The sequence below is a fragment of the Buteo buteo genome, chromosome 6 (genome assembly GCF_964188355.1).
Source record: "Buteo buteo chromosome 6, bButBut1.hap1.1, whole genome shotgun sequence".
NCBI classification, from domain to species: Eukaryota; Metazoa; Chordata; class Aves; order Accipitriformes; family Accipitridae; genus Buteo; species Buteo buteo.
The window spans coordinates 14,070,710-14,098,588 of record NC_134176.1 but is presented as its reverse complement, the minus strand read 5'-3'; the positions used below and the strand labels follow the sequence as shown (position 1 = coordinate 14,098,588).

At 41.1% G+C, this 27,879-nt stretch overlaps 1 protein-coding gene across 1 annotated transcript; it reads left to right on the top strand.

The window, feature by feature from the left end:
- The first annotated feature begins 175 nt into the window (after window positions 1-175).
- YY1 (YY1 transcription factor) lies at window positions 176-26,659 on the top strand. The gene is made up of 5 exons (XM_075029843.1): window positions 176-1,108; window positions 10,788-10,950; window positions 20,652-20,712; window positions 23,210-23,368; window positions 24,458-26,659. The coding sequence occupies exons 1-5, from the start codon at window positions 412-414 to the stop codon at window positions 24,638-24,640; spliced, it is 1,263 nt and encodes a 420-aa protein (XP_074885944.1). The 5' UTR covers window positions 176-411; the 3' UTR covers window positions 24,641-26,659.
- The last annotated feature ends 1,220 nt before the right edge of the window (window positions 26,660-27,879 follow it).

The following is a 27,879-nucleotide window of genomic DNA, read 5'->3' as shown; positions in this document are numbered from 1 at the left end:
CAGCGCTCTTTGATAGGCCGACGGTGGTAAATGGAGGCGGTCCGCTGCGGCACGGCGCGCCCCCGTAGGCTACTCCGCTCGCCTGGGCGAGTTGTGGGCGCGGCGGGCGGTGCGATTGGCCGCCTGGCGGCGGGGGGGCGGGTCCCGGCGGCAGCGGCCTCCCGGGGCTGGGGTCCGTCTCGGCGGCAGCAGCGGAAGTCTCGCGAGGGAGCGTAGCCGGGATTTGGCGGCTGGCTGCCTCCCTCTCGCTGGCTGCGAGGAGCTGGTGTTTGTGTGGAAGGGGGAGGAGGAGGAGGAGAAGAAGGAGGGGAAGCGAGAGGAGCCCGAGCCCCACCATCAGCCGAGGGGAGCGGACCGGAGCCCCCTCGCCGCCCGCGGAGCTCTCTCCCCCCCCCCCCCCCTCGCCCCGCCATGGCCTCGGGAGACACCCTGTACATCGCCACGGACGGCTCGGAGATGCCGGCCGAGATCGTGGAGCTGCACGAGATCGAGGTGGAGACCATCCCGGTGGAGACCATCGAGACCACCGTGGTGGGCGGCGAGGAGGACGAGGAGGAGGAGGAGGAGGACGAGTGCTGCGAGGAGTGCGGCCCGCACCACCCGCCCCATCACTACCACCACCACCAGCCCATGATCGCGCTGCAGCCGCTGGTCTCGGACGGGGACCCCAGCGGGGCGGGCGGCGGCGCGGCCGGCGGCGGCGGGGGACAGCTCCACCTGCACCACCACCACCAGGAGGTGATCCTGGTGCAGACCCGCGAGGAGGTGGTAGGGGGAGACGACTCGGACGGACTGCGGGCCGACGACGGCTTCGAGGACCAGATCCTCATCCCGGTGCCGGCCCCCGCCGGCGAGGACGAGTACATCGAGCAGACCCTGGTCACCGTGGCCGCCGCCGGCAGCAAGAGCGGAGGCGGCGGCTCCTCCTCGGCCGGCGGAGGGGGCCGCGTTAAGAAGGGCGGCAGCGGCAAGAAGAGCAGCAAGAAGAGTTACCTGAGCGGGGGAGGCGGCGGCGGGGCCGAGGGCGGCGGCGGCAGGAAATGGGAGCAGAAGCAGGTGCAGATCAAGACCCTGGAGGGGGAGTTCTCGGTCACCATGTGGGCCTCGGGTAAGTGCGCGCCGGACCCCTCCCTCCCCGGGCCCCGGGCCCCGCCGGCGGCTGCCCGGTTCGCCTCGGACAGTTTTGTTTTGAAGGGAGGCCATGTTTTGATGTGTGTGATGGGCGCCGCCATGTTCATCGCCAGGGCAAGTATGGCGGCTCCCCCGAAAAGATGGCGGGGTCTGCGCTGCTGCCGCCGCTGCTCCTGCCCGGCTCCGGCGGGGGGAAGGAAAGATGGCGGCGGCCGTCCAAGATGGCGGCGGCTGAGGGGGGGTGCGAGAGGGAGGGAGGCAGCGCGCCGCTGGCTCCAGGACTAGGCCGCAATGGCGTAGTTTCTGCAGCAGGGGGAGGCGGGGTGTGCGGGCGGGCACAGGGTGCGGGGCGAACCCAGCCTCCTCGCTTCTCCCCCCCGTCCCCGCCCCGCCGCCGCCGCCGCTCCCCGCGGCGCCCCGCCGCTAGCTCCACGCCTGCCCCTCGCCCTTCCCTCCCGCGGCCGCCGCCCCCCGCGCCCTCTGTCCTCCTTCTCCCCCGTTTCCCGGCCCGCCGCCGGCCCGCCTCGCCTCGCCTCCCCTCCCCTCCCCGGCCGCCGCTGCCGCCTTGCCGGCTCCCCGCCTGCCGCTCCTCTCCCTCCCGCCCCGCGCTGCCGCGCACCCGCGGCCCCATTGGGCCGCATTTTAATGCCGAGCGCGGGCGGCGGCCCCGGATGAGGCGTCTGCCGCGGGCCGTGACCGTTATGTGGGGAGGGGGGGGGGGGGGGGGAGGAGAACCGCCCGCCCCAGCGCCGCCCGCCCCGCCGGCTCTCCCCGGCCCGGGGACGGCGATCTGCCCGAAATACCGTTTTACTGCTCGCCCGGCGGGGGTGGGCCTGGGGGCCGCCCGGTACCGGCCCGCCGGGCCGCTGCGGTAGCCGGGCGGGGTGTGGGTGGGGCCTCCCCGGCCGAAGGCAGCGGTGCCGGCGAGGGGGAAGCACCTCTTAGCCCCCGCGGGGGCCGCCCGCGCCGCTCGCCGGCTTCGGAGGGGGCGGCCGCGAACAACCGGCCCTTCAGAAATCCCCTTGTCAGGAGCCAGGGGCTGACAGCCGGGAGGGGTGGCTCCGCGCTCCCGGAGGCAGACCCCCGTCCCTGGGAACCGCGGAGAGGAAAGCAGCAATTTCTGGTTGATGCTCGGAGACCGTTCAGTTTTTTCCTCGGCGAGGTCTAAAGCTTTAAATAGGCTTTTTACATAGGCGCAGGGAGTCCGTCTTGTGTGAGGTTGCCTATGTTTTTTGGAGGAGTTGGGTTTTTTTTGTGGGAGTGTCTCTTAAAGGGAATAAAATCTTGTGAAGGTGTTCAGTATCTGTGGGGCTCGGAATAAGCCTGACACGCGCCTGCCCTGCTCGCTTCTTTTACCTGCCACGATTTTCTGATCCCTTCCTTTAAAATATGGGGGGGAAGAGTCCTTTTAGTCAGTAGAAAAGTATTACTAGTGGCTAATTGGTTTTTTGGGGGTGTTTTTGTTTGGTTTTTTTGTTTGTTTGTTTTACAGAAAATGTATTGCTGGCAGCTAGGCTCTGTAGTCAAAGGTCTGTGCTAAAGTTATGTAAATGTGAAAAAAGCGGTCAAATGTATCAGTTCATGTAACATACTTTAAATGAATTTGAATAGTAGGTTGGTAGTCTATTTTGCATGTCATATTTTTTTGTCCTCTTTTGAGTTTTTCAAGAGTCTAGTAAGATAGAGATAACTCTTTATGCTTCTGATGTAGTCCAAAATGTTTGCTCTGTGATGCTTGTGAATGACCAGTAGTTGTTAGAGGGCAATGTTGAAGGAAGAGTGTATTATTGGATGGCTGAATTCACTTGTCTAAAGAGGTAAAAAACATGGTGATTCTGATTTTTACTCCCTTTTTAAATGTAGGGGATTACTTAGCAAGTATATTCTGGTATATAGTTGGTTGACAGCCCAGTGTTCCCTGCTTCTTGATGAACAGAAAAGAACTTTCATTTAAGAGTTTCCCAAATACTGTTTAGTAGAATGGGTTCTGTATGCTTCTGTCTATCATTGTATGAAACCTGAATAACTCCACTTGCTGGGTTTTTTTTCTTAGAATTGACCGCCCAATAAAGAAAAAAGATAATAGAAACTAATACAGTCTTCTGGTTTGTGGAAGCTGAATGCGAGTGGATGTATGACTCACGAGCTGGCAGGATACAGGACCTCACTGAGATCAATTGACAATTTCTAGCATGCATTTGCACTCTGAAATTTGTAGTGCCTGATAGGATGCTTCCTTAGAGCTTCTGCATGCTGATTATTACTTGACTGAAGTGAACCATGTGTATAATCAATACACTTGATTCTCCTCCCACGTACACAACTATTACATCAGGGTAGCCCTATTGATTTCCATGGTTTTGTTCTTTATGAGCATGACCATGCAAGCTCAGTGGGAATGATACCCGCTTGTAATTTACTGGAGACTGAATTGCATTGCTACATTCAACTCAGTTATATCCATGATGCAGAAGGATGCAGAATACCTATTCTGACTTGACTTCCAATGCCAAAAAAGCCCCCCAAAGGCAAAATCACAAAATACATAGGGGAAAGAAAAGTATTAAAGTTTGACCTCCCCTCCTTGTGTGCATACACCCCCCAGCTTCAAACAACCTTTGGCAATAACCTGCTCAGTTAAGAGTGTTGTGAAGTTTTACTGAGCCTATTGGATAGGCTTTTATGCCTCCTACACAGCTTACTGAATGTTATAGAAGTGGTCAAATGCTGAGGTTTGTCTGTTCTCTGAAATTTTAGAGGGGGAATGGTTGCCAGAAAAATTCCAAAAGAAGCAAAACTGGGGAAATAAAAAAAAAAGACCCAGAACAAACTACTGGCTTGCAAAACGGTAGCTATACTGAAGTTTCCCTGCAGAATCAGGCATACTTTATTTTGAACAAGGATAGTAGTTTTGCCTCTGTATTTTGACATAATTAATGACTTGCTTGCACACTGATGTAATTGACTGTTTGGTTTAAATGGTTAGCAAAAAGTTTATCAAAAGATGAATAGTAAATAAGCCCATGCATCAAGATAAAACAATGAGCCCTATATTGCTGTTCTTGGGTATTTGAATTGGGGACAAGGGCACTTGCTCACCAGAGTGTGGGAAGACAATGTGAATTAATAACTTGTTACTGTTTTCTAGTGCTGCTATATTAGCTTGTACATGGGTAGTACCAAATTTAGCCAATCATAAATCTTTGTCCATAAATGAGCATAACGTGTCTGGTGGCACCTCTTGAAATGTATAGAAATAACCTGTGAAATATATAGGAGTGTGATTAAAGGGGACTACTCAATCCTTGTCTTGTTACGTGGTTACTTAGAAGTTGCAGTACTGTTGTTGGCAACGGTTTATACTTACCATAACTTCTCTTATCACCTTGGTATCTATGGTGATATCAAACTTGTGACCCATGATTACTTTAATTAAAGTGTTGAGCTTGAAACAGGAATGCTTTGTTCTAGTTCAGATTAGCTTTCAGATCTTCAGAATGGAATTATTTGTCTTTTTTCACATGTGAAAATAGGAACTGAACAAAGGCGTTCTATTTTCTGAAAGGGTTGAAGAGGTGTGTACGGTAGATACATTAATGTTCCTTTAGTGTGTTTCCTCTATACTGTCTAATACCCATCCTCATTATTTTCATTGGGGTATTTTGTAATGGATTTAGAAAATTGTACATAGTTAATGGGGCTCTCTAAGTGAGACACCCCAATTTGTACTAGGAAAATTTGTTTTTATGAAGTGGAATTTATTTGTGCCTTTGCTAGATTCAACTTGAATCATCCTCTTCAGTGACTGTCTACAGGTTGGGTGCACAATAGTGGTGGGGGAGGGGAAAGATCATTAGAAATCGCTTTGTCAGGTTGCGCTTGCAAAAATCATTCTTAGATGCAGGACCATTTGGGAAGGGGGTGCTGAAATGTTGGCTCCACCAAATGCTGGCATTTCAAGCAGCTGGAGCTTAATTTTGAGGGGAGGGGAATCTATTGCTGTAACTACATCTGCTTGTAGGTATTGACTTTTGACTCTGTCAAGCTTTCAAACCTGAAATAGGTGTTGGCTTTAACTATTATTGCTAGCATAGATAGTCTGCAAGCTTAGGGCTGAAATAGCACAACCAAACTTAACATTGCCCGCAGATGTTAAACTGCTCAAGTACCCTATTCCTTGATGGGAAAGACAAAGACGCAGAAGTTATGTGTATGGTTTGGAAATGATTCTTGATAATCCAGGAAGCCTGTGCTGTGCACCCATATTTGGAAACTTGAGGGGTTCATGTTGGGTTTCTAGAAGGTTCTTCAAAACCTCTTAAACAACTTATAATGCCTGGAAAAAAAAAAAAGGAAGCATTTTCATTTGACTTTATCAGATTTCAGGGGTGAGAAAAATAATCACCTGCTTTCTCACCAGTTGTCTTGTATAGTATAAATAATAGACGAGTCATTAGGTTCGGTTGTGGGTCTGTATCAAGGATGGCCAAAATTCTTTGTGATGACAGGTAAAGAGCTTATTACATGAAAATTTTTCATAATGGAGGCAGAAAGTGATTGTCTGGTTCCTTTAAAATGTTAAGATGATAATCTATTTCTGACTCTGATTAAGACAACATTATTGGGTTTTGGTATCCATAAGCATTGAGTCTGCCCTGATGTTTTTACGAGTGAACCTTAGAGGATAAGGTAGATATTTTCCTGCAGCTGTTTTAAATATCTTTGCAGCTTTGAAAGACAAATACATGAATGTGGTTCATCACTTAGAATGTCTCAGTTAAGTTGCCTCTTAGCCCACCTTCAAACTAGAATCCTCTAACTTGCTGTTGGATCCTTCCCTGAAAGGTCAACGTCACTTGTATGCTGGTGATTCAGAAGGTCATAGTACTTTGGCACGGTGTCTCACAAATGTTGAAGTCAGATGATGACTATTGATATATGCAGCGTTTTTGTCAGTTCGTGTCTCAGTGTGAAATAAAGAGATGGGTGACACGGGGAAAGAAGAACCTGTTCTCCATCTGTGTGCAAGGCACATCAGAGGGAAAGTAACCTAGCAGCTGATTAGGTTAAAAAATTACATACTGTGCAAAATGGAATTTAACATTCAGAAGTGTCTGCTTAATAACTGTATTATTTAACAAGCTAATTATGGCTCTTTGCTTCCAAACATGACCAATGAACTAACTCGCCTGAGGAGATTGCAATGTGGTAGCAATAACGAAGCTGTTACTACAGTGCCTTGGTGTACTGCACAGTTGCGAATACATCCTTTATCATGTAATTGCATTTCAACTGTTCTTAAAGACAAATATGTTTAACTGATCATAAAAAGAAAATTAAGCTTAAATGTTGTTCATCCTTTTAGTTGGTAAGCAGAATGTCTTTTAACTTGGTACCTTGGGGAGGATTAGGTCTCATTGCTTTGCTACCAAGTGTACCTTCTGAGTTCCCTTTTGCACTCCTTGTTTTCCACAGGGGAATACTGTTTGAATAACAATGTGTTCTCCCTGCTCTGTAATAGAGGAGGAGGGTGGCTTAGAGAATTAGGGATCTAGAATTGGAGTACAATGGCTAAAATCAAGAATAACTGAGGCAGAAATACTGACAACACCTCTTGGGTTGAGAGTTAAGGGGGTCATCTTATAAAGCTTGGGAGTTCCAAAGATGCCAGCTGGAGCTAGCTACTGTTCTAGAAATGCATGCAATAATGTGGTTCAGAGGTGGATGGATTTTCTGTGCAACAGAAGGGCTGCAGAGATGGAGAGACTGTGGTAATAAGAGCAAAAGGTAATCAATAAAGTCTTGGGAAACAGATTCTTCCATGATTTGTCATTGATCTGGTACTTGGAATCTGTGGTTACTAGTTTTATCCCAGTAATCTGGCTTCTTCCTACATCAGTTGGTACTTGGGCTTGGTACTCTTAAAACTTCTGGTTATTTCACCAGTACAAATGTGTTTTAAGTGGTAGTCAAAAGATATGGGTGGCTAAAATGCTGAACTTTCACTGATCTTAGTAAAAAAAAGTTTGTTTGACATACTTGCTTTGAAGTGCAGAAGTGAATCCAGTTCAAGATGTGTATTGCCCCTATATAGGGCGTGAGAGAAGTGCAGATGGAAGGACACTGAACATCGAGATTTGTTTGGGCATGTCCTAAACAGGTACATAGAACAACCCAGTTTACACTAAGTATCTATCCTAATGTAATTGGGCATAGTAGGATGTTGGGAGGTATCTGTGGTATCTCTAACAAATCAGTATTTTACAGCTTTATAAGATAGATTAATACTGGACATAGCTATTGCAGTGACTGGTAGTGCATGTTTTTGTGAAGATGAAGTGATTAATTGATTGACCTGCATTCAGATCTTCAATACCTTTCAGAAGACAGGACTAAAATCCTGTTCCAAGTTCCTTACAGAAAGCTGCATTAGATCTGTAAGAATAGTGCTAAATACACGCTTAAGCAAAATGCCTTATATTTGAGTCTGCTGTACTCTCAGGTGGTTTTAAAGGACAAACCAAAGCAGATTAGATAGCATATAGCAGTTAATTTCCTGACTGGCTCCATGGCTCTGCCCGTATTTAGCTTGTATGGGTGGCATCACATTATTTTGACGTGGGCATAAACTGCATGGAGTTACTATGCCTTATTTGTACTGTACTTCTCCAGAGGTGTCACTAGAATTTCAGGGTTGTGTCTCTGTGTTTTGCTTTGCTTTGGATGCAGTATGTTTGATCCTCTGATGCTTCATGAGAGGAAAAGGGGGAAGTAATTTGTATTTAGTGGGCATCAGGACTTGCTTGAAGGCAGAAAACGTCAAGCAGTCAACTTGCCCTGTTTGCAATGAGGATACTGGTTAACTTATCAGCCTTAGTAAAAGTTTGCTTGGACTTTAGCCTCCAGACTTTGAGCTGTCTAGTCGAGTTTGGTAGGGGATACCAAATGAACTTGTGATAAATTTGGGCATAGAGAACATCGGTAAAGTTTTTCCAAACACCTTCCGAAGAAGTGTGTGGGAGTTGTTTTGTGTGGTGTTTTTGTTTTGTTTTTCCAATGAGTTAATAATGTCATAGGAAGGTCTGTAACTAGGATGATCTGGATACTAAAGAGCTACTGAAGTCTGCTGCTACTTTTGAAAAAGTATGTGACTTTTGGTGTGAACCAAGTATTCTATCTTGAAGGACGTTAGCCTGACATAACACTTTAAGGTAACTGTTTTGTATGTTGTTGTTCTGGTTTAAATTAGCTTTTTAAACTGCAGGTTTGTGTTGCTGTAGATACATCTTTTTTGGTGTAGGAAGATTTGATTCCTTTTTATTTTCACATAACTGCCAATATATTAAGTGATACTTTCTCTTATTTTCTACTGTATCAAAGCAACATGTTCATAGTTTTTCATGTTTTACTCCAGTAGCCTGTGGAATTGAATAGCTGTGGAATTGATTTCTGTTGGTGGGCTTTTGGGAAGTAAAGGCACTGAAGGCTGACTTTCTTTCAGTTTGGCCCTCAAATGGCAAGAAAGCATTGTATAATAGCGAGCCTTTATGCTAGGGAAGGAAAGATGATCTTAAGGAATGTATACAAAATTTCCCTGTTGACTCATGCATCTGATCTGAGGCAGGAAATGAAAACTTACTTCTGTTATGCATGTCATCAAACAGTCAAAGTGGAAGTTCTGGGTAGCTGTTGAAATCGCTACATTGAAGGCAGCTGATCTCATTCTAGTCTACAGCATGGAGAAGGTGTCACTTTTAGCTTTCCAGAAGTTTTGTGCTCTTCTGAGCTTCATAATGTCTTTTCTGCCTGTGTAGACATTGCAAAATATCTTTTCTCAAGCTTCTGTTTTTAAGAACAAATTGTTGCCACATCGGAGATTTATTGACTCGAATTTGTAACTCCTGCAGGTGCTGTGAAACTTAACATATAATCCTTGCTTAAGGAAGATCTAGTTGCTTTCTTTAAAGCACTGGTAAAGACTGAAAGGTACTGTGGTGAGTGGAAAACTAGATTAGAATAAAAAAAATTGTCACAATAGTCAATTTTGTAGTTTATTTCCAGTTTAATGCTGCAGATAGTATTTTCTTATTAACACTTTTGTCTTTGCGGCTTTGGAGTCTATTTTCCTCTTTCACCATGGAACATATACATGAACTGCTATTTGATCTGGTAGATCAGATTAAACCCCAAACTAGCAGTAACATTTCTAGAAATAGCTCAGTGGCAAACATTAAAAGCAGGCATTACAAATTGAATAGAAATTTGTCCTTAGTACATTTCTTTTATTTGCAGATGTCTTGTCCTCTCCTTCCTAACCAAAGTTACTGAGTAATGAATAATGTTATTTCCTATGTTTCTGTTTAGGAAAAAAAAAGAAAAAAACATTGCTTCATTTGTTTTGTGCCTTATGTTTTCCTTTTTTTTTTTTTTTTTTTTTAAATTGGGGGAATACTATTTCTGTCCTACCACCTTGTATTTCCATTCCTTAAACACTACCTGTAAAATAAAACTTCCTGTTGTTTTTGTAAAGCCTCTTGTGTATAAAGAGATCTGCAGAATCTGCTCCCCATACACAGAGTAGGAGAAGTAGTGTGGTGGCAAGTTTATTAACATTTAGCTGAGTAGTTACAGCCATATACACATCTGTTGTCCTAGGTGTATTTGAGGGTGGAAAACAGGAGAGGTGCTGTGTCTTTCTTCCTGCTGGTGTGAACACTGCAGTGAGGAACATAGGTGGATGTTTCCATTCTCTGTCTTTGTGCATCTCTGGTTTCTGTTGTAAAATAGCAAGAGGAGAGAGAAAACGTTATGTCTTGGCATGTTCCAAGGTCTGGATGTGAGTAGACAGCAACAGCAGGTCTTCCACCTGATTTCAGTGCAGTCCTTGAGCACAAATGCATAGGAGGAGCTCTAGAGCAGATAAAATAGCAGTATCTTAACTGGTGTGCAGATCAAAGCTCTGAATGATCCCTGTCTGCTGTTCTAGAGTGGGAAAGAACTTATGCTGGCCTCTGACACAGAAGGAAGAAGCCCCCTTGGGAGGGAGACACGCTATTTAGGTTTTTGCTTTCTTTCAGTCCTGTCTGCAAGTGTTGAAAACCATTAATTTTATGGGCAAGTGCTGAAGCCCACTAGCAGTTATTTTTAAATTTCTTGTCCCTCCATGATACTTCTGTTGGAGGTCAAGGGAGTCCGAAGACTGAAGTAAAGATCAGTAGTCTTAACGTCTTAGGGTAAGTATCTGCCCCTCCTCTGATGGCCTGGCTTTTTTACCGACTGCTGTTGAGATCCAGAGTGGGTATGGTGAAGGTTAGTCTTGGAGAGGTTAAGGGAATTAAATATTTAGGCATTGTTTCAGGAAGAGAGCATTATCTTTCAAATGCAGCCAACATTCATAGGATTGTTCTACTTGTTTCCTTATTTGTTTAAGTAGATATGCAACTTCTGTGCTTTTTTTGTCACCCATTGTGTTCTTTCTGTGTTCTTCATGATGTAACTGTATGGGTGTCTTTTTGCTCTATACAATTAGTGTGGAAATCTGGAAGTATTCTTCTAAGTGTGCAGCAGTAGTGAATTTGTATTGAGATGCAGCCTAATAACTTACATGTTGTTTTGATCTTTAGTATGTATTGAATTCAGTATTTTGTGTATTTCAGATGATAAAAAAGATATTGACCATGAAACAGTGGTGGAAGAGCAGATCATTGGAGAGAATTCTCCACCAGATTACTCAGAGTACATGACAGGGAAGAAACTTCCTCCTGGTGGAATACCCGGCATTGACCTCTCAGACCCCAAACAACTGGCTGAATTTGCTAGGTAAGTAGGAAGAAAGGATTTTAAAACTAAAATGGTTTTATTTTCACTGGTTTAATTATGAAACTGTTAAGCAAAATAAATAGTAGTTTTAGTTTGGCTTATTACTGCATTTAATCATCTTCTAAAACAAGGGACTTAGAGCAGAGTAGCTGATGCTGTGTTAAAATAACTTGGTTTTATATTCAGCAGTGACTTCTTAAATGATTTCTGGTCTTTGTTCTGTTGGGTAAGACAGTACCTAAATAAATTGATAGACTGCATCTTTAACATGACAGAATGTGTCTTTCATGTGAGTAGCCTTAGATTCTTCAGCACCAAAGGATCTGATAAGTGGAATGCTGCATTCGGGTTGTTCAATACAAGAAAGCTAGACTACAGCATTTAGTTTGCCACTACTGTTCTTTTTCACCTGCTTCTGAAGCTCTAGGTTTTAAACTTCTTTTTACTAGAGTCTAGTGCCACTGGTAATTCCAGTTTCACAATTGGTAACTACTGCTTGGATTTCCTCTAGTGCATCAGAATTGTCCTCGTTTACGTATCAATAGATTGACCTGAGTTACAAGGTGACTTTTACTTTCAAATAGAGGTGAAGTGGGGGAAGCTCTGTTCTACGGCGGAGTACCGAAAGTGTCATGTGTCTCCTCCCCCCGCCCGCCCCCCTCCCCTCCCCGAGCCCTTGGCTCTGGTACCGAGTGCTCAGGGCAGCCGGTGGCCACCAGAGGGCAACCGTGAGGTCACCGGAGAAGTCTGCTTTGGCACAGGGAAGCTGTGACGCCTTTGCAGCGTTTACTTGGTCCCCTGCTTTGTCTGCTTGTAATGACCAAAGGCGTACTCCTCCAGTCAGTGCATGGGCAGCGTTCGTGCTGGTGTGTCCAAGTATTGAGCACAATTGTTAGCTTCCTGCAGCTGCTGGTAGGAGTTTTTGCATGTTGAAAGCAAAACGTATGCATGAAGCTATGCTCATGTTCATTTTGTTAACCAGCTGGCTATTCTTCAGAGCTCTGTTGCACAATTCTGAAACGTAGAGCAGGTGGATGGTCAGATGCTGTTACTCTTACTTCCTGGGTCAACTAGTAGAGGAAGAAGTGCGCGCTCTTTTTTTTTTTTTAACCACTGGGTTTTTCAGCTAGTTGCTAGAGGGCAGGGACTGTTGAGACAAGTTCTGGTCTGGGTTCTTGGTTAAGTGGATCTTGGTGTCCAGTGGGTGCATCTGCTCTTGTTTCACCTCTTGGATCTTGCTGCTTTTTACAAGCTTGTTCTGTTCTCTGCAGCGTGTTTGTGCCAGAGTATTGCCAGCACAGCCTTTTCCCACAATTATTTTCAGTAGAGCCATAGAACTATGGATTTTGAAGGCTCCTAGTAAGATAGTTTTGCAGGGCTTGCTCCCTGCTTCAGGCTATCAGATCTGAAAATGTATAAAAACACATCACAAACAACTGAACACAGGGTTTTATCTAAAGTGGTGGGTGGTTCTAGCTATTGATACTGTGATTACTTGTTTTACTGTTGTTGATCAAAGTGGTTATGTGTTCCTCTGAGACCTGCTGAAACGTTAATACAATTTTTTGTGAAAGAAATGTTTAAGTGATACTCTGAGTGTACATAGTGTTCTAATTCTAAAATGTTACTTACGCATTTCTGCTCATCATGTGCTTAGAATGGTATTCTCAGTTATTTCGAAATATACTGAAACCTTTGGTTCTATTAAACATTTAAGTATTGAATAGCTATCTTCTGTTAGGAAGTTTAAATAGTTTCTCATAGGGTATTCTCCATGCAAATACTGATTATTTTTCTCCAGATTGGTTTGAATACTTGAAATGGTTGCCAGGATTTGGGCTTCTTGAAATAACCAGATTGTTTCTATTGGATCTGTTTTATATTTCTTAATACTGTAAAATGTACTGCATCTTTGGGTTTTAGTTAAGTTTTCTGTTGAGAAATTAGTGGCAGCTGGCACTAATTTAAAATTGCCACTTTTTTTTATTCATGGTAGAATGTTCTAGGGAGTTCTAGAGCTAGAATTTGTAGCAGATGATGGAAAGATTGAGTTCTATGTCTACAGTCACTTTTCTGTTAATATATTTCTGTACAGCAGATAAAATGTAATCTATGTCAGTCATAAGACAAATGTATGTTGGTAGAGTAAGCAGCTTGGGGGGACATGACCTTTAGCAATATCCCCAAGTTGCTCAAAACCTGTGAAGAATTGTTCTGATAGCTTAATTGTAGATACGTGAAAACTTCAAGCATCTTTTAAGAAAGGTTTTTTGATTTCTTGGTCAGAATTGATGACTGTCAAACTTTTGCTCTTACCTTAAAAAAAAAAAAAAAAGAAAATGAAAAAGAAAATTGTTAGTTTTATGTTGGATCTTAAATGATTGTGTATAGCTGAGGCTGAAGAAGATGGGTGTATTGGCATTTGAATATTGCTTTTAAGGTTTTGGTCCTTTTGCAGTGAAGCGTATTGAAGGGACTCCTTTTAGCGAATAACATGTATTCAAGCACTGATATCTATAAACCTATTTTTATACTGATCATTTGCCTTGTTGATCTAGATTGCTGTGTGTGCAATATCGCTAGAAACCTTGCATGGCAAACTGGAAGAAAAAACTGGGTTTACATGTACTGGAATTGGGTTTAGAGGTCCTAGGAATACAGTTGTTCATGCTAAAAGAATGTGTTTATTTAGTGTAAAGTTCTCTCTGAAAGTTTCAAGCATTGCTGGTTGCTTTACAATCCAGAATTTTGAAATTCTCAGTAGCTGTATTCTGAAAACTTTGAGCAGCAAGTGAAGTTGAAATTGGTACTTTTAAACTTAGTAAGTAGCTTCATGTGCTTGTGAGTAAGGTTTAGAGTAACAAATTCGTATTTTGATGACTTTGAAAAATAATTGTGCACAGTCCACATGTAAGGAGACATGAACTGGCTAGTAAAATTGTATGCTGAGTGTATTTTGTGCAGTTGAGAGCAAATTATTTTGGGTTGCTTTCCTGTTTTCATTAAGGCAGTTGGAAGAATCTCACTACGCATCTGTAGGAATCAGCTACTCAAAACCAGGCTAGATTCACTGTTTATAACCATGCAGCTTATTTTGATCAAGGGTAAATTGACTGAGGCATTTGCATTGATTCTTAGGAACAAAGTTCTGAGGTTAAGTTTAAGCGGGCAAAGCTTGAATTTGAGTGGTAACAGATTTCAGGCAAGGTTTTGGAGTTGTGATCACAGTCTGGTTAGTGAGAGGTAAGGCAGGAGTGGACTTGATGCTTGGAAGTCCTCTGTAGCTCTGCAGCCCTCTAATTGTTTTTTTTTTGTTTGTTTGTTTGTTTTTTAAACTGCAGTATCTGCAAGGGGTACCACTGCTGCTCAGCAGCTAGGTGGCACTAGCAGCGTGAGCAGTTACAGTCTCTTGTGATACAGTTGTCTTTCGCTGCTTTTTTTAGTGCATTTGTCATTGAGTCATGTAGCAGGAATCCGGATCCTTTAACGGGAACTCTTATATTTTTTCCTGGAAAGGCTTTTATACATTCTAAAACTATTGAGAACACTGTGAATAAACAAGGTGTGTCAGAATATTAAGATGTATTCAGTAACGCATAGAGAAATGACCATAAAATATACCTGGTTAGGCAATTTATCACCTTTTACAAATTATTTGGTTCTATTGTAGGACTCATGCATTTTCTCTAGTATGCTTTAAAAATGAAATAAAAAAAATTGTGGATTTCTCTTAGGCAGTCATATTAGGATGTGAAATATTAGGTGTGAATGATCTGCTCAGAAAGAAATAAAACCTAGTAAATTACCATGTTCTGATTTTTATACCTTTGACTGGCACACTGGAAATCCCTTGAAGTGAAAGAAATGTTTCATCCAAGCCTAAATTGATTACAAGTAATTCTGTAGTTAGCTGTGAAGAAGTCATAACTGCTTGGCAATAAAAGCTTGGGGAAGTAGCAGACATTTCTAGTTGGTGCATATGGCAAACTCCCTCAAACAAAGCCACTAAAAAGGATATCCCTGATACTTTCTCCCTCTCTCTTACCCTCCAGACAGATACATGACTGAACTGGCTAAAGGAAGCAGAATAGAGACATCAGTAAAACTAAGAAATAAGAGGGGGGTATGCTATAGCTGGGAAATTGGCACAGTAATGGGTCCTAGTGGTAAAAACTTTACTCTCTATGGCTTTATCTTCTGTTCTTAGTACCTTTTCTGAAGAAGAGCCACTGTGAGGACTGCCCTTCATTTCTATCCACTTTCCAAAATGGACAGAAAACAAAGAAGAGGAAACTGCATAAGAGTTTGAAATTGGACACCTTTCTTAAAAGTGACAAAGCGTTATAGTCACCTAGATTTGTGATTTAGGCCTCTTTATAAGGTGTATGCTTTTCTACTAGTTTTGCTCTTGTTACAGAGAAGCTTAAAGTGCAGCAAACTGACAATTGCTTTACACAAAGTGTTCTTCTAGGGGAGGGGAAGTCTCTTGCTCTGTACCACACTGCAAAGGTCACTCTCTCTGTTTACACATGTAATATTCTTCATAACTGGGACAAAACTAGTAATTATTTTTGCCAGAATCTTGGAGTGGAAGAGAACTTTTTCCTTTTAAGACATTTTCTACCTAATTGTGACCAAAGCATGGTAAGACACTGGCTGTGGGCTCTTTGGTTGCAGATAGATTCCTAGGACACCTTGTGCCACTCCCCTTTTGTCCATTTATCCAAAAGCCAGTCTAGCCAGTTTCAGGAGTTCTTCAGCACAAATGAATTCTTGCAGCAGCATAGGGCCATGACGCTCATGTTGTTTGCCTCAGCAGGGCAGTACAAGGGGAATGGCAGAGTGAGGGAGCAGATCAGAAGTGGCAGTGATGCTGATGATACAGACTAATTTCCTCTTCTTCTAACTATTCTTAACAATGCAGTCATCAGCACAGGTGAATACCACTGCTGGTCGTCAGAGACCTCTAGGATATGTTGAAGGAGTTGTCTGAGAGAGAGTAATGCTGTTTAGGTCAGATTTATGTATAGAGGGAGAAGAAAGGATGTGAGAGCACAAAAATTTAAGAGGCAAAAAAGTGAGATGATGGAACAAAGGGGAAGTTCTATACTGTTATTTGTTTTTTGACCTATGGATTTTCTTTATTCCTAACCCTAACACTGTTTCTGTGGCTAACTTTTAAAACTGGATCTACCTACAAGACAACAGGTTGTGGAGATTGACAGAAGTTTGGGGTAGGGATTGGTTCTCTCAAGGTACCATTCTTTCAGTTCAGCTGGGTAGATGAAAGGAGGTAGTTAGCTGTTACTTCCTGATATTGCACAGTTACAGAGTTGGTTGCTTTATTTTGAGGTACTGAGTGGTTTAATACCTGTGATTTCATTCAATCCTTATGCATGGATAAGAGAGTGTGCTTTTATGGAGCTCATTCTGTGAAGCTATTGGGTTGCACACCTTCCTGCTGCTGTCCCTCATTCTGTCCCTCCACGCCCCCACCCCCCAATACAAGTTAAAAGACTTGGACTTTAATCACAGTGTCCCACTGCCTTGATCCAAAAGGTACACTTGCTAGTTTTTCACAGTTAGCTAGTCTGCAGTTGCTACTACTGGGCATGGCCCATATGAACTCACTGCAGAAATGAAAATTCTGGTCTTGTCATGTAAATTGACTTTCTGCAAAGGCAGCTGTTGCAAAAGTTCCACCCAGGTATTAATGTGTGTGTCTGTAGTTGTTTTAAATAGTGGTATGTGTTAGAGTTCTGTTTTTGGTTAATGTTTCAGGCTAAGAAAACTTGGACGGAGCTGTAGAGATGCTCTACTGGGTGGGAGCCAAAAGTCTATAACCACCAGCAAGAGCTACCTTCAACAGTGTAATTTAAGATCAACAGCCCAGGTTCTAGTCTGGTCTCCTTTTGCAGAAAGTTAATTTTAAAGTAAGACCAAAATCTTTTTTCTAATACATTTGAATATGTAAGTCTTTAAATTCTTCTTTGAGTGATTGTTTATATGGATTCCACAGCCTTGTGAGCAACATGACATTTTTGACAAAATGATCTGTTATAGCTGTGCCTGTGGTGTACATGCCCTCATGCCTTCAATCCAAGTGTATGAAAGGCCCAGCAGCTTCTTGCCGCCTGTGGCACTGAGATACAACCTGGACACTGTTTGCCACCTCTTCCTGTTGAAGTGTCTGCTTCTGTTTTGTTGAATAGCTTGGTTGCCTGTGAACCCTGTGCTTCTACACAGTCTTCTTCCTCCTTTTAAGCTTAAGTTGTGCACTTTCCATACTTCCAGGAGAAATGAAAAGATTTAAAATCTGCCCCTTTATTAGCTAAGCTTTATTGTAATTTGGTAGTCAATAGGGACTAAATGTTTGCACGTTTAAGTATACTGCTGGGCTGGTAACTCCTCACTTTAGAAACAAAGCTTGAAAATGAAAAAGTCAGCTTATTCCAGAATGGACACTCATAATGTTACATGCTTGCCTAGACACTGAACTGAAAAATGTACGGTGTATGTCGAAGTTCCAGTCTGTCCCATGTCTAACCATCCAGTTCAGCTGTGATTAGTTCCTCAAACTTCCTGACTACACTGATGTAGAAGTTTTCTGACTACACTGGCCAGGATGTTTACCTTCTCACTCTACTTCAGCAGCCTGTCACAGATGACACTGTTGTAGCATTTCTTTCTTAAAGATTGACTTAATACCAGAGGCAAGACACAAGAGTTACAAATAGGATTTAACACAGTGATCAGTGGGATCTTATGCCAAGTGTAAAAAATGCAGGCGCTGCCCACTAAAGCTATTTACCACATCTCTTGTGTCTAGTCTCTCCCTTTACAGGTGGTCAGTTAAGACTTCAGAACAATAGTGATTTTACTCATTCTGATGATGTCACTGACACAGATCTTGGGCCTAGGAGTTTTTTGCTCTGTGGTTGTTTTTCTTTTTTTTGCTGGGGGAATGACTCAGCCAACATTTAACAAGTTGATAGAGTTAGAAGTAAAGGAAGTGTTTTTTGGCACCAGCTTTGTCCCCTAAGGGTGTTTGATCTCTAATGGCATTAAACCGTGGCACTATGTTCTTTCATGTCCTGTCTTGTCAGAGCATTCTTCTCTGTGTGTCCATTTTGGCATAACAGTCACTCATCTCTGTGCCTTTTCCTTTTGTAAAAATCGTAGAGACTAATAAGGAGAATCCCATGCAAAGGCTAGTTGAATGCTTTCTGTAGGGGTACTGTGAGAAAACTTTTGTGTGTGTGTTTTCCTATAGCCTCAGTACCTGTAGGACTATCAGTCCAGAACCTCACTAAGAGTGTAGTTGGTTAATCCCAAACACTTGTTTGGATTTAGGTATTTAATACTTTACTCAAAGAGGCTGTGTAAACTAAACAGCATAACCATTCTGTATTCCAATTGGATTATATAAATTAAATCTAATCAATAAGGTTATCTAAATTGGTCTGTAATCTTGAAAAAAGAAAAGTTATTAGGAAGATTAAGATAATAAAGAGGCTGGTCTACAGGAACAGATAGAGTTCAGGATGTTTCTGCCCTTAAATTGATGAAATGTTTAGGTATGCTGCTGACGATGGTGCAAGAGGAGCTTTGTCTACACAAATACCTCACACCCGTCCTCTAGGAGCTGTTAGTATCTGTAAATGAGGAGATTGTTGGATGTGATGCTTTCCAGCTTCTGTATTTTTTGTCACATCTGTATTTTTAACCCTGCAGGAGACTGCAATGTTCTTCAGTTAGCACTGTACATATTCAGTGTAGTCTGGAGATGCTGAGCCAGAAGGAGTTCCCTAAGTGTCCATTTAGAGAAAAGAACAAACGCAGCCTCTAAATCCTTGGGTTTTAATGTTGTGTCTGTGAAGTGGCTAACTGTCAAGTGCTTCAGTCCGTATGTGATCACTTGAACTGTGATATGTCTGCAATACTGAGAGGAGTCAGATTGTTCAAGGGACAAATGATAGCCCACAGAGCCAAAGGAGACTTCTCCATCACATAAGACTCCACTGGCAGTTATAAGGAGATTTTCCTGGATCCAGTCCTCAGGACCTCTCTGAGAGGTTTTTTACTGCTCTTGCCTTAATTCAGCCTCACAAGGCCTTCTGTTGCTGTCCTCTCTCACCTGTCCACATGAAGGAGGCAGGTGAAACAGCAGATTTCAGCCATACGCATAGGAATGTGACAGTACTAAAGAAGACTGGACCCTGCCTGCAAAGAAACAAACGCTTATGCAGTCAAATTGGAAGAATTTTAGCTTATTTTCCCTACAGTTCTTGGGAATTGTTTTGAATGTTTCGAAGTTGCTGTTTAGCCAGTCTCAGATCAATTATTAAAAATGCATGTAAAAAAAAAAACCAAAACACCAGGTGTGCACTACTTGGAAATCTCTTCCCCCAGCCCTGTTCTTCCATATCTGTTTCCAGGAACTGAACTCACAGGGATTAAAACTGTCTTGGATAGCAACAGATTCCTCTGCTTCTTAATGTTAAGAATAGTCATCCTGAAATTCTAATTCTTTTGTTAAATTCAAGCCACTCATCTCTGTTTAATTAAGACTAGAGAGTACATCAGAAAACCTTCCATTTTTAACTTGCAGATATGATACGTAGCTATCTTGTTATACAGTATAAGATAGTTCTGTATTACCAGGAAAGTTGTTGAGGAAGTCACATAAACAGACTAGCTCCCCTTCTACAGCAAGGTTTTGGCATGCGCAAAATCTCATCACTTATTTAAGTGAATCTTCAGCGGTATGAGGTGCATTTATTTACAGGTACCTATCTCCACCTTATGGTGGAGATAAGCCTTTTTTTAATTTTATTTTTTAGAAGGCAGCACTACAGGTTTGAGAAATAAATGTAGGTAAAAGTGCAGTGCACTTCCCTGGAATAGTGTCCACACAGCTGACTCTTCTCTGACATTCAGACAGGTGGTTGTTACAGCAGGACTGTTCTAACATTGTTTTCTACAGGGAGTCTCACTGTATTTGAAACACCTAACGCATGCAAGTAATAGTTTGCTGGGCTCCTTATGTAGTCAATGGAGACTAATGGCGCCTATAATGTAGTGATGAAGATCCCCATCAGCGACCAAGAGTAAATAGATGATTGCTTGTCAGTTGCCAAGAGTGGAATCCATGTGTACAGTAGCTTAAAGTAAGAATAATTGCAGTTTCTGTTGTTCTAACGGATGTCTACATTGTCTATGTAGATTCTACAACTTGCCTGCCTTCCCTGCATCTGTAGGGTTTTCTTCTGAAGTCTTGTGTGGTGAAAATGATTGAGGCTACTCTGTCATTCATGTCCTGGTGCAGGGACAGAGAGGAAGTGAAGATAGATAGGCCACATGGGTACTGGCACAACAAAAATTGAGTTTTCAGACAAAACATCCTAATTATAATTAGTGTAAGTCAGGAAAAAACCTTCTATTTCTACATACTCAAAGGACTAGGAAGGTAGTATTAAATGTCTTATTCTGTATTCGAGAGGTCCTTCTGGAAAAGCTGAAATTTACAAATGCCAAATTATACTGTTAATGTTATTATGAAGGTTTTGAAAATATTAAACTGAGTACTATTGATGCACATAATACTATCGAATAAAAGTGTGCATTATGTAGGCAGTTACAGGAGAAGAGCTGTCTACTAATGTTTTTCTACTAATTTTTTTTTGTTTTTTATCTTTAAGAATGAAACCAAGAAAAATTAAAGAAGATGATGCTCCACGAACGATAGCTTGTCCTCACAAAGTAAGTGAAGTGCTCAGCTTCTGAGTAGGTAGTAATTTGTAGACCAGAATTTTGTATTGATGTTTTCTCTTGAGAATGAATAACTAAAGTATCTTACTGTTAATAGACTACGCTCAGTAAACTGTGTTTTAGTTATTATTCTTTAGAGGCTTCCTTAAAAACCTTTCACTGAATAATATATTATTCCCATTCCTTGTCTTAAGGTTAGTGCATCCCTAATCTTCTGGTAACCATGATGCACAGTCCCTAACATGCTGGTTTTACTGTTGTGATTTCCTGCCACCCAAGAATACATACTTGAAAGAATGTTCTGAAAGCTGTTCAAAGTACGTTCCTAAGATCTATATATCCTTGCTTGGAAACTATGACAGATTTGGAGTCTAGATCAGGAATCAGCAATTTATTGTGCAGATGCCAAAGTCAGCATTGTTGGAAGACTTTGAATTACATTCCACAGAGCTGGAAGGTGCATTGTCTTGGAAAAAGAGAGAGAGGCATCTTGGAGATGTGATTCTGACCCACTGGGAGTGGGGAGGCCTCTGTCTTGAATAAATGTTGCCAGTCACCTCGATTGGTAGCATCTAGCTTTACTGCATTATCCAGCTTTTGTAGAGCTTCTGTTAGCTGACTTAGTCTGTAACAAAAAAAAGACAAATACAATCTTGCTGACTTCTGGTCTAGATAAGTGTGAGCCTAGCAAATAATCAGGGCAGATAGCTAATAGTACACATTAGAGAGCATGAATAGAAGGCTTCTTTCTGACAGGCATAGTCTAAGGAGTTTGCTGGATTCCTCTTTGTGCTTATATTGATTTCCAATTCTTCACATTCTACAAGTGTCATGTTTTTATTGTAGTGTAGTATAGTATGTGGAGATACAGGAACAGTTACTCCTTATAATACTGAGGAATGCTGCCTTCATTTCTTTGATTTACTTTCTCATAGCTTCAACTTCATCTGAACAAGGGGAAAAAAAAGAATATTCTGTCCTTCCATTTTCTCTCTTCTAGTGTTTCTAGGCTTTGTTCATTTATTACTTCAGTTTAAAGAAGAAGAAATATTGCAGAACATGTAACTGCTCCTCTCAGAGGCAAGCAGGGACTTTGAAATAAATGCAAAAAAAATTGATAGTGTGTTTATTTTGGTGCTGCTTTGCCCCACCCAGTTCTGTTATGTGCAATGGATGATGGCACAACAGTTATTAAATTAGCCAAAGAAATTCTAGTGCCTAAAGAGAGAAGTCTTCCTGAAAGTGGCATTTCCCCCTTTTTTAAGAAATAAGGCATATTTAAATGTGGTTATTAGTTTTAAAAAAAATCATTTCCAAAGAGGAAGCCTGCAGAACTTAAGATTAGCAGTTTAATGTTCCTTTAGGTTCTGTTGTTGAATTTTATAGCTCGTAACATAGTGATGTTGGTAGACTAGTTTAATGTAAGTTTAAACAGCATCATTTGGGAGTACAGATAGAATTTATGGTTGTTAACAGGATTTTATGAGGGATTTTGAACCTTGAGGAAGACATTTATAAAACATACAATAGACGTCTATTGATTGTCACTAAAAGGTGAAAAAAGGGTATAGAAAGATAAGGGAAAGAGAGCCCCAGGTCACTTCTGGCTTAAGTGTACTCTGGAGTCAAAAGTAGTAATTCTGTGTCGATGCAGCATGAACCCCAGATTAAGACTTCCAATGGCTGTACCTGAGTTAATGTGAGTATCTTTTGCTTTTAGGTTGAGTTGGCACTAACTCAGAGATTCTCCTATCTTATTCAGTTGCCCACTATCACTTTGCAGGTTTAAACTGTAGAAGCAGTGGCAATCTCTTTATATCTCAAGGTGGTAGTGATCAATCTGCTGCTGCCAGTTTGGACAAGGTAGTTTCTGTAGGCTGTTATGTGCTGGAAACCCTCTTGCTCCATTTCTTCTCAGGAATGAGAAGGGCAGAGAAGGAAGAGGACAGAATGTTGGGAGATGGAGTGGTGCACATACAAATTGGTACTAGAGAATAATCTGTGGTATATTGGAGACTATATTGCATATTGTAGTACTGTAGTACTCAGAATATAGCACATTGAAGTGTATATACCATAGGTATCCATGAACTATCATTCTGTCTTTTGTTTGTTTTGTCTCTTTTTTTCCCTGAAACTGTTAAGTGCTTTTGTTTGGTTTATTCATTTGCTTCTTTCAGAGCTGCATCTTCTCCATGAGACTGTCCTATTATTCATTTGACTGCACATGGTTAATAATACTAAGTGAAGAGAGGGGTTTGGGGTTTTTTTGTTTGGGATTGTGGGGGTTTTTTGTCAGCTTTTCAAATGATTAGTTTTCTTGGTATTGCTTTTTAAAAATAAATGTAAGGGGTCTCCTTTTCAGGGCCAACTTTTAAGAAAGTATTCAGGATATAAAAGCATTTTTAAATGCCTGTACTCTAGCAGATAAAACCTTTTTTATCAGAACTAGCTTATCTACTAATTGAGTTTCACTGTTCTTTTTAAGGGCTGCACAAAGATGTTCAGGGACAACTCTGCCATGAGGAAGCATCTGCACACTCATGGCCCTCGAGTACACGTATGTGCAGAATGTGGCAAGGCCTTTGTGGAGAGCTCAAAACTAAAGCGACATCAGCTAGTTCATACCGGAGAGAAACCCTTTCAGGTACTGTTAACCTCCAGGCTTAAGTACCACAATTTTATTTGGTGAAAATGTGTAAACTGTAACTGTAACCTAGCTTCCATATGATTTTGGGAATACTATGTTTTTTCTAAAATCAGACGAGGCACTGAACCATCACCTTAAAAATGGGAAGTGCTCTTAAGCTAATTAGGCTATCGTTTAACTGTTTCCCTGGGCTTTTGTTAAAAATTAGCAAATTGTATGTACATGGGACATACCTTCCAAAATATGATGTAAAGCTACCCACTTTAAAAACGAAGTCTGCAGTTACTACTGATTAAGGAAAATGTCTCTTTCTCCTCATCATCTTTTCAACTTAGCACTTGTGGGCAACTGAGACTTGCGGCTGTTTGCTCAGTTGACTCATTACGCTAATTTTCAGTAGCGGGTATTAATCAATTTTCAGCAAAATGATGGTAGTCACTGAATCTCTTTCCATTCATATCAAGTCACATGAGCTTCTGCCACCAGAGGTCCCCTGCCTACTTCATATGATACTCCTTATAAATCTTCTTTACAGGTATTCATAGTTAAGATATGTTAGTTTTTGTTTTATTTGTTTTATTTATTTATTTATTTATGGTTAAATAAGTTATTTCAGAAACTTGATTTGCAGTCCTTAGGCATTCACTTAGATGTGTGTGCTGGATCTGCTGTGTGGTAAATATAAGTATTTACCGCTAAACATGTATTCCAAGCCCATCTTAAAAGTAAAGCTGGTAAAATGAGCAAATCTTTGCAGTTGTCACTGAAAGGGGGAAATTCTGATGTGAAACACTGTTTCTGTTTTCTACTACAGCATAGCAAAATACTGTTTCAGATGCGGAGAAGGTGGTTTTAGTGAAAGCATTCAAAAATAGGTACACTGCTGTGGTAAAACACTGTGAAGTATTAATTTTATTTTTTAATGCAGTTTACAAGTGATGCCCACAGCTTCACCTATAATAATCTTCAGCATCTAGCTTCATGTTTGTGCAGTCTAGTGATTTTGAAGAGGAATATGGTTCTAATCAATGACTGAAATGAGTACTGTTTTGTTAACTAATGGAGTATGTCTTTTCCTTTCAACAGTGTACGTTTGAAGGATGTGGAAAGCGTTTTTCACTGGACTTCAATTTACGCACACATGTGCGAATTCATACTGGCGACAGGCCCTATGTTTGCCCATTTGATGGCTGCAATAAGAAGTTTGCGCAATCAACTAACCTGAAATCTCACATCTTAACACATGCTAAGGCCAAAAACAACCAGTGAAAGTTGGAGGAGAAAGTTCTTGAACTCAAAGCATCTTACAGGAGTATGAATTGGAAATAAATATGCCTCCCCTTTGTATATTGTTTCTAGGAAAGAATTTTAAAAAAAGAACCCTACAAACCTAAAGGACGTGTTTTGATAAGTAGTAAATAAAAAGCAAAAAAAAAAAAACCCCCCAAAAAAAAACTTTAAGGTGACATTGCTAAGATGCTCTACCTTGCTCTGTAATCCCGTTTCAAGAACACGGTGTTTTGTAAAGTGGCCTCAACCGGAGGGGTCAGTTCATGAACTTGCATCAAAAAAGACAATTCTTTATACAACAGTGCTAAAATTGGACTTCTTTTCACGTTCTTATAAATATGAAGCTCACCTGTTGCTTACAATTTTTTTAATTTTGTATTTTCCAAGTGTGCATATTGTACACTTTTTGGGGATATGCGTAGTAATGCTATGTGTGATTTTTCTGGAGGTTGATAACTTTGCTTGCGGTAGATTTTCTTTAAAAGAATGGGCAGTTACATGCATACTTCAAAAGTATTTTCCTGTAAAGAAAAAAAGTTATATAGGTTTTGTTTGCTATCTTAATTTTGGTTGTATTCTTTGATGTTAACACATTTTGTATAATTGTATCGTATAGCTGTAATGAAATCATGTAGTATCAAATATTAGATGTGATTTAATAGTGTTAATCAATTTAAACCCATTTTAGTCACTTTTTTTGGAGAAATACTGCCAGATGCTGATGTTCAGTGTAATTTCTTTGCCTGTTCAGTTACGGAAAGTGGTGCTCAGTTGTAGAATGTATTGTACAGGCACTGACCTTTTATTAACACCTGATAATATGTACATCCCATGTAATAGAAAGGGCAACAATAAAACAGTGGTCCTAAAGAAAGAATATGGCAGAAAATGATCTGTAAGCACAGTCTATTTTCTTTTGTTGTCCAGAGCAGTCCTAGTTCCTCTTGACCTCCCAGAAATTGGAAGCTAAATAAACTCAAGTTTCCTTTACTTTGCATTCAATTACAACAATTTGTGATGAAATTACATAATGCCACGTCAAGTGGTATACCTAAACAGAATTGCTGATTGTAATTCTGTTTTTTCAGTGACCTAGACTTCCAATAACTGGAATGGTGGATTTGGAGACCTGGCAGTGTAGTGCGGAGTTTTCAGTGTGCCTGGATAGCAACTAGGTAAAACAGTACAGTAAATAACTAAATGGGCACCTTTGTTTAGTCAAGGTAAGGAATCTTGGAGGTTTAAATGCAATAACAGTAGAAAGCGGGGGAACAGTAGGGTTTGAGTGATCGTACCAGAAAAAAAGAAAATTGTCTTTTTCTTTTGGCTAACTTGTTTGACCGAGTATAATGGTGAAAATTCTTGGAACCTCGTTGGATACCTTTTACTTCAAAACAGGAATTCACAGTTCTCAGAGAACTTCATGAAATTTTGATGGTCTAACTAAAAGTGGTTACTACTCATTTGTTCAAGTGTTCAAAGTAAGAAATTTGCAGATACTATAGTAAAATGTGACAGATTAATAAACATAAGAATATGCACAGAAATGCATAAGTATTATTTTTTAGAGGGATGTGACATTTTAATATAGTAAAAACTGTTGTTAATCTTTTTCTGAATTCTGTTCTTACAAGGTTCATCAAATTTTTCATTGCTAATACCACAAAACTTACTTTTGAGTCCAGTTTTGGTGGTAGTGGAAAAAACATGGGTAATAACGAAACTACACTTAAGACCAAGGGAATTTTCATCCGTGCATAAGTTAATCTGAACACTGTAGCTCTAGTCTGAGGTTATTAGGGGTAGAAAGAAAGATGGAACATTTAATTGTAAAGTATGCATTAGAATTTTGGCAGTATTTTTTTTTTTTTTTAAATATAAGCAGTTCTTGAACAGGACAATATACTGAAACTTGTATAGTTATAGTTAAATTAAATTCTGTATACAGTTAAATTAGTGTCTATTCTTTTTGGAAGGAAATAAAATCAGTTCAGTCTAGTTCTAATTGACCTTACATTTTTTCTTAAACAGTATATATGATGGTGTTAGGCTTGCGCAGAAGTTTGCTTTCCTATGTCATAAAGTGGTACCCATCTTATTGAATTGCAAGGTAAAGAAATTCCTTGATGGTGTCAGTACTTCATCTTTGAACATACATTTGAGACTAAACTATTTATATTAAATATTGATTAGAGGATTAACTGGTAACTGAAACTTGTATTGCCCCTCGTTATATTGCATCTGATTACAGAGAGAGATCTGAAAAATTTTAATCTAGGCCTCAAATCAGTAGCATTCAATACACTCCTGAGTGTAAGTAGCAACGCTTAGCAGTGTGAAAGATCTTGCTTTGTAACTAGTTAATTCCATATTGCATGTGAATAAATAATTGCATTGAGCAGCTTCTGTAAGTTATTTAAGGTTTTGAAGTATAATTGGTACATCTTGTTCTTAAAACATCATGCTTAGTTGATTCCAGAGTTCTCCTTATGGATTTTCAGTGAAGAAATTACAGGCTTTGAGAATAGCAACAGATTTGACTTTGAAAACCACCATTGCCAGTCTACTATCGACAAGTTCCTGCGTTATACCACCAGTTTGTGAGCAAGTTCAGGTAAGGGGAGGAGAGTCTGAGGGGTGGGGTAAATGTAGCCAGTGGTTTTAAAGCTGGCAAAAGATTTAAGTGCTTACTCATCATGCCTGTTCTATTGCTCATTTGATCTTACATTTCATATTACCATATCTGGTTCTCCTGCTGTCAAAATGGAAGGGGACAAATTCTGTAGCTGTGTATCTTTTGGACTCAGACCATTTTTTAAAAGGTAGCACTGACTATAGACTTTTCTAGCTGTGTCTGTTTGTGGTCTGCTGGTAGCAGTAGGTCCTGCTTTAAATACAAGGCAAACTGAACTTAAATACCTCTTACTTCTGGAGGTTGTTTTTCTTGAAAAGGTTGGAAGATGAGCCCAGGTACAGATTTGAGATATGGAGTGAATAAATTCTTAGTGAAACGGAATGCCAGGACCTCAGCTGAACTTGCACTTGATTTTAGTTACCTTCTTTTTGAAGAGGTTCACTGTTTAATTGAGGTAGTGCAATTTGACATTCCAACCCCCAGTGGCCACAAATTGTCAATCAGCAAAGCCAAATGCTAAACACATCCTAACAACATAGCTTGTCAACAGTAATGTCATTTTAATGGCAGACGGAGATCGTTT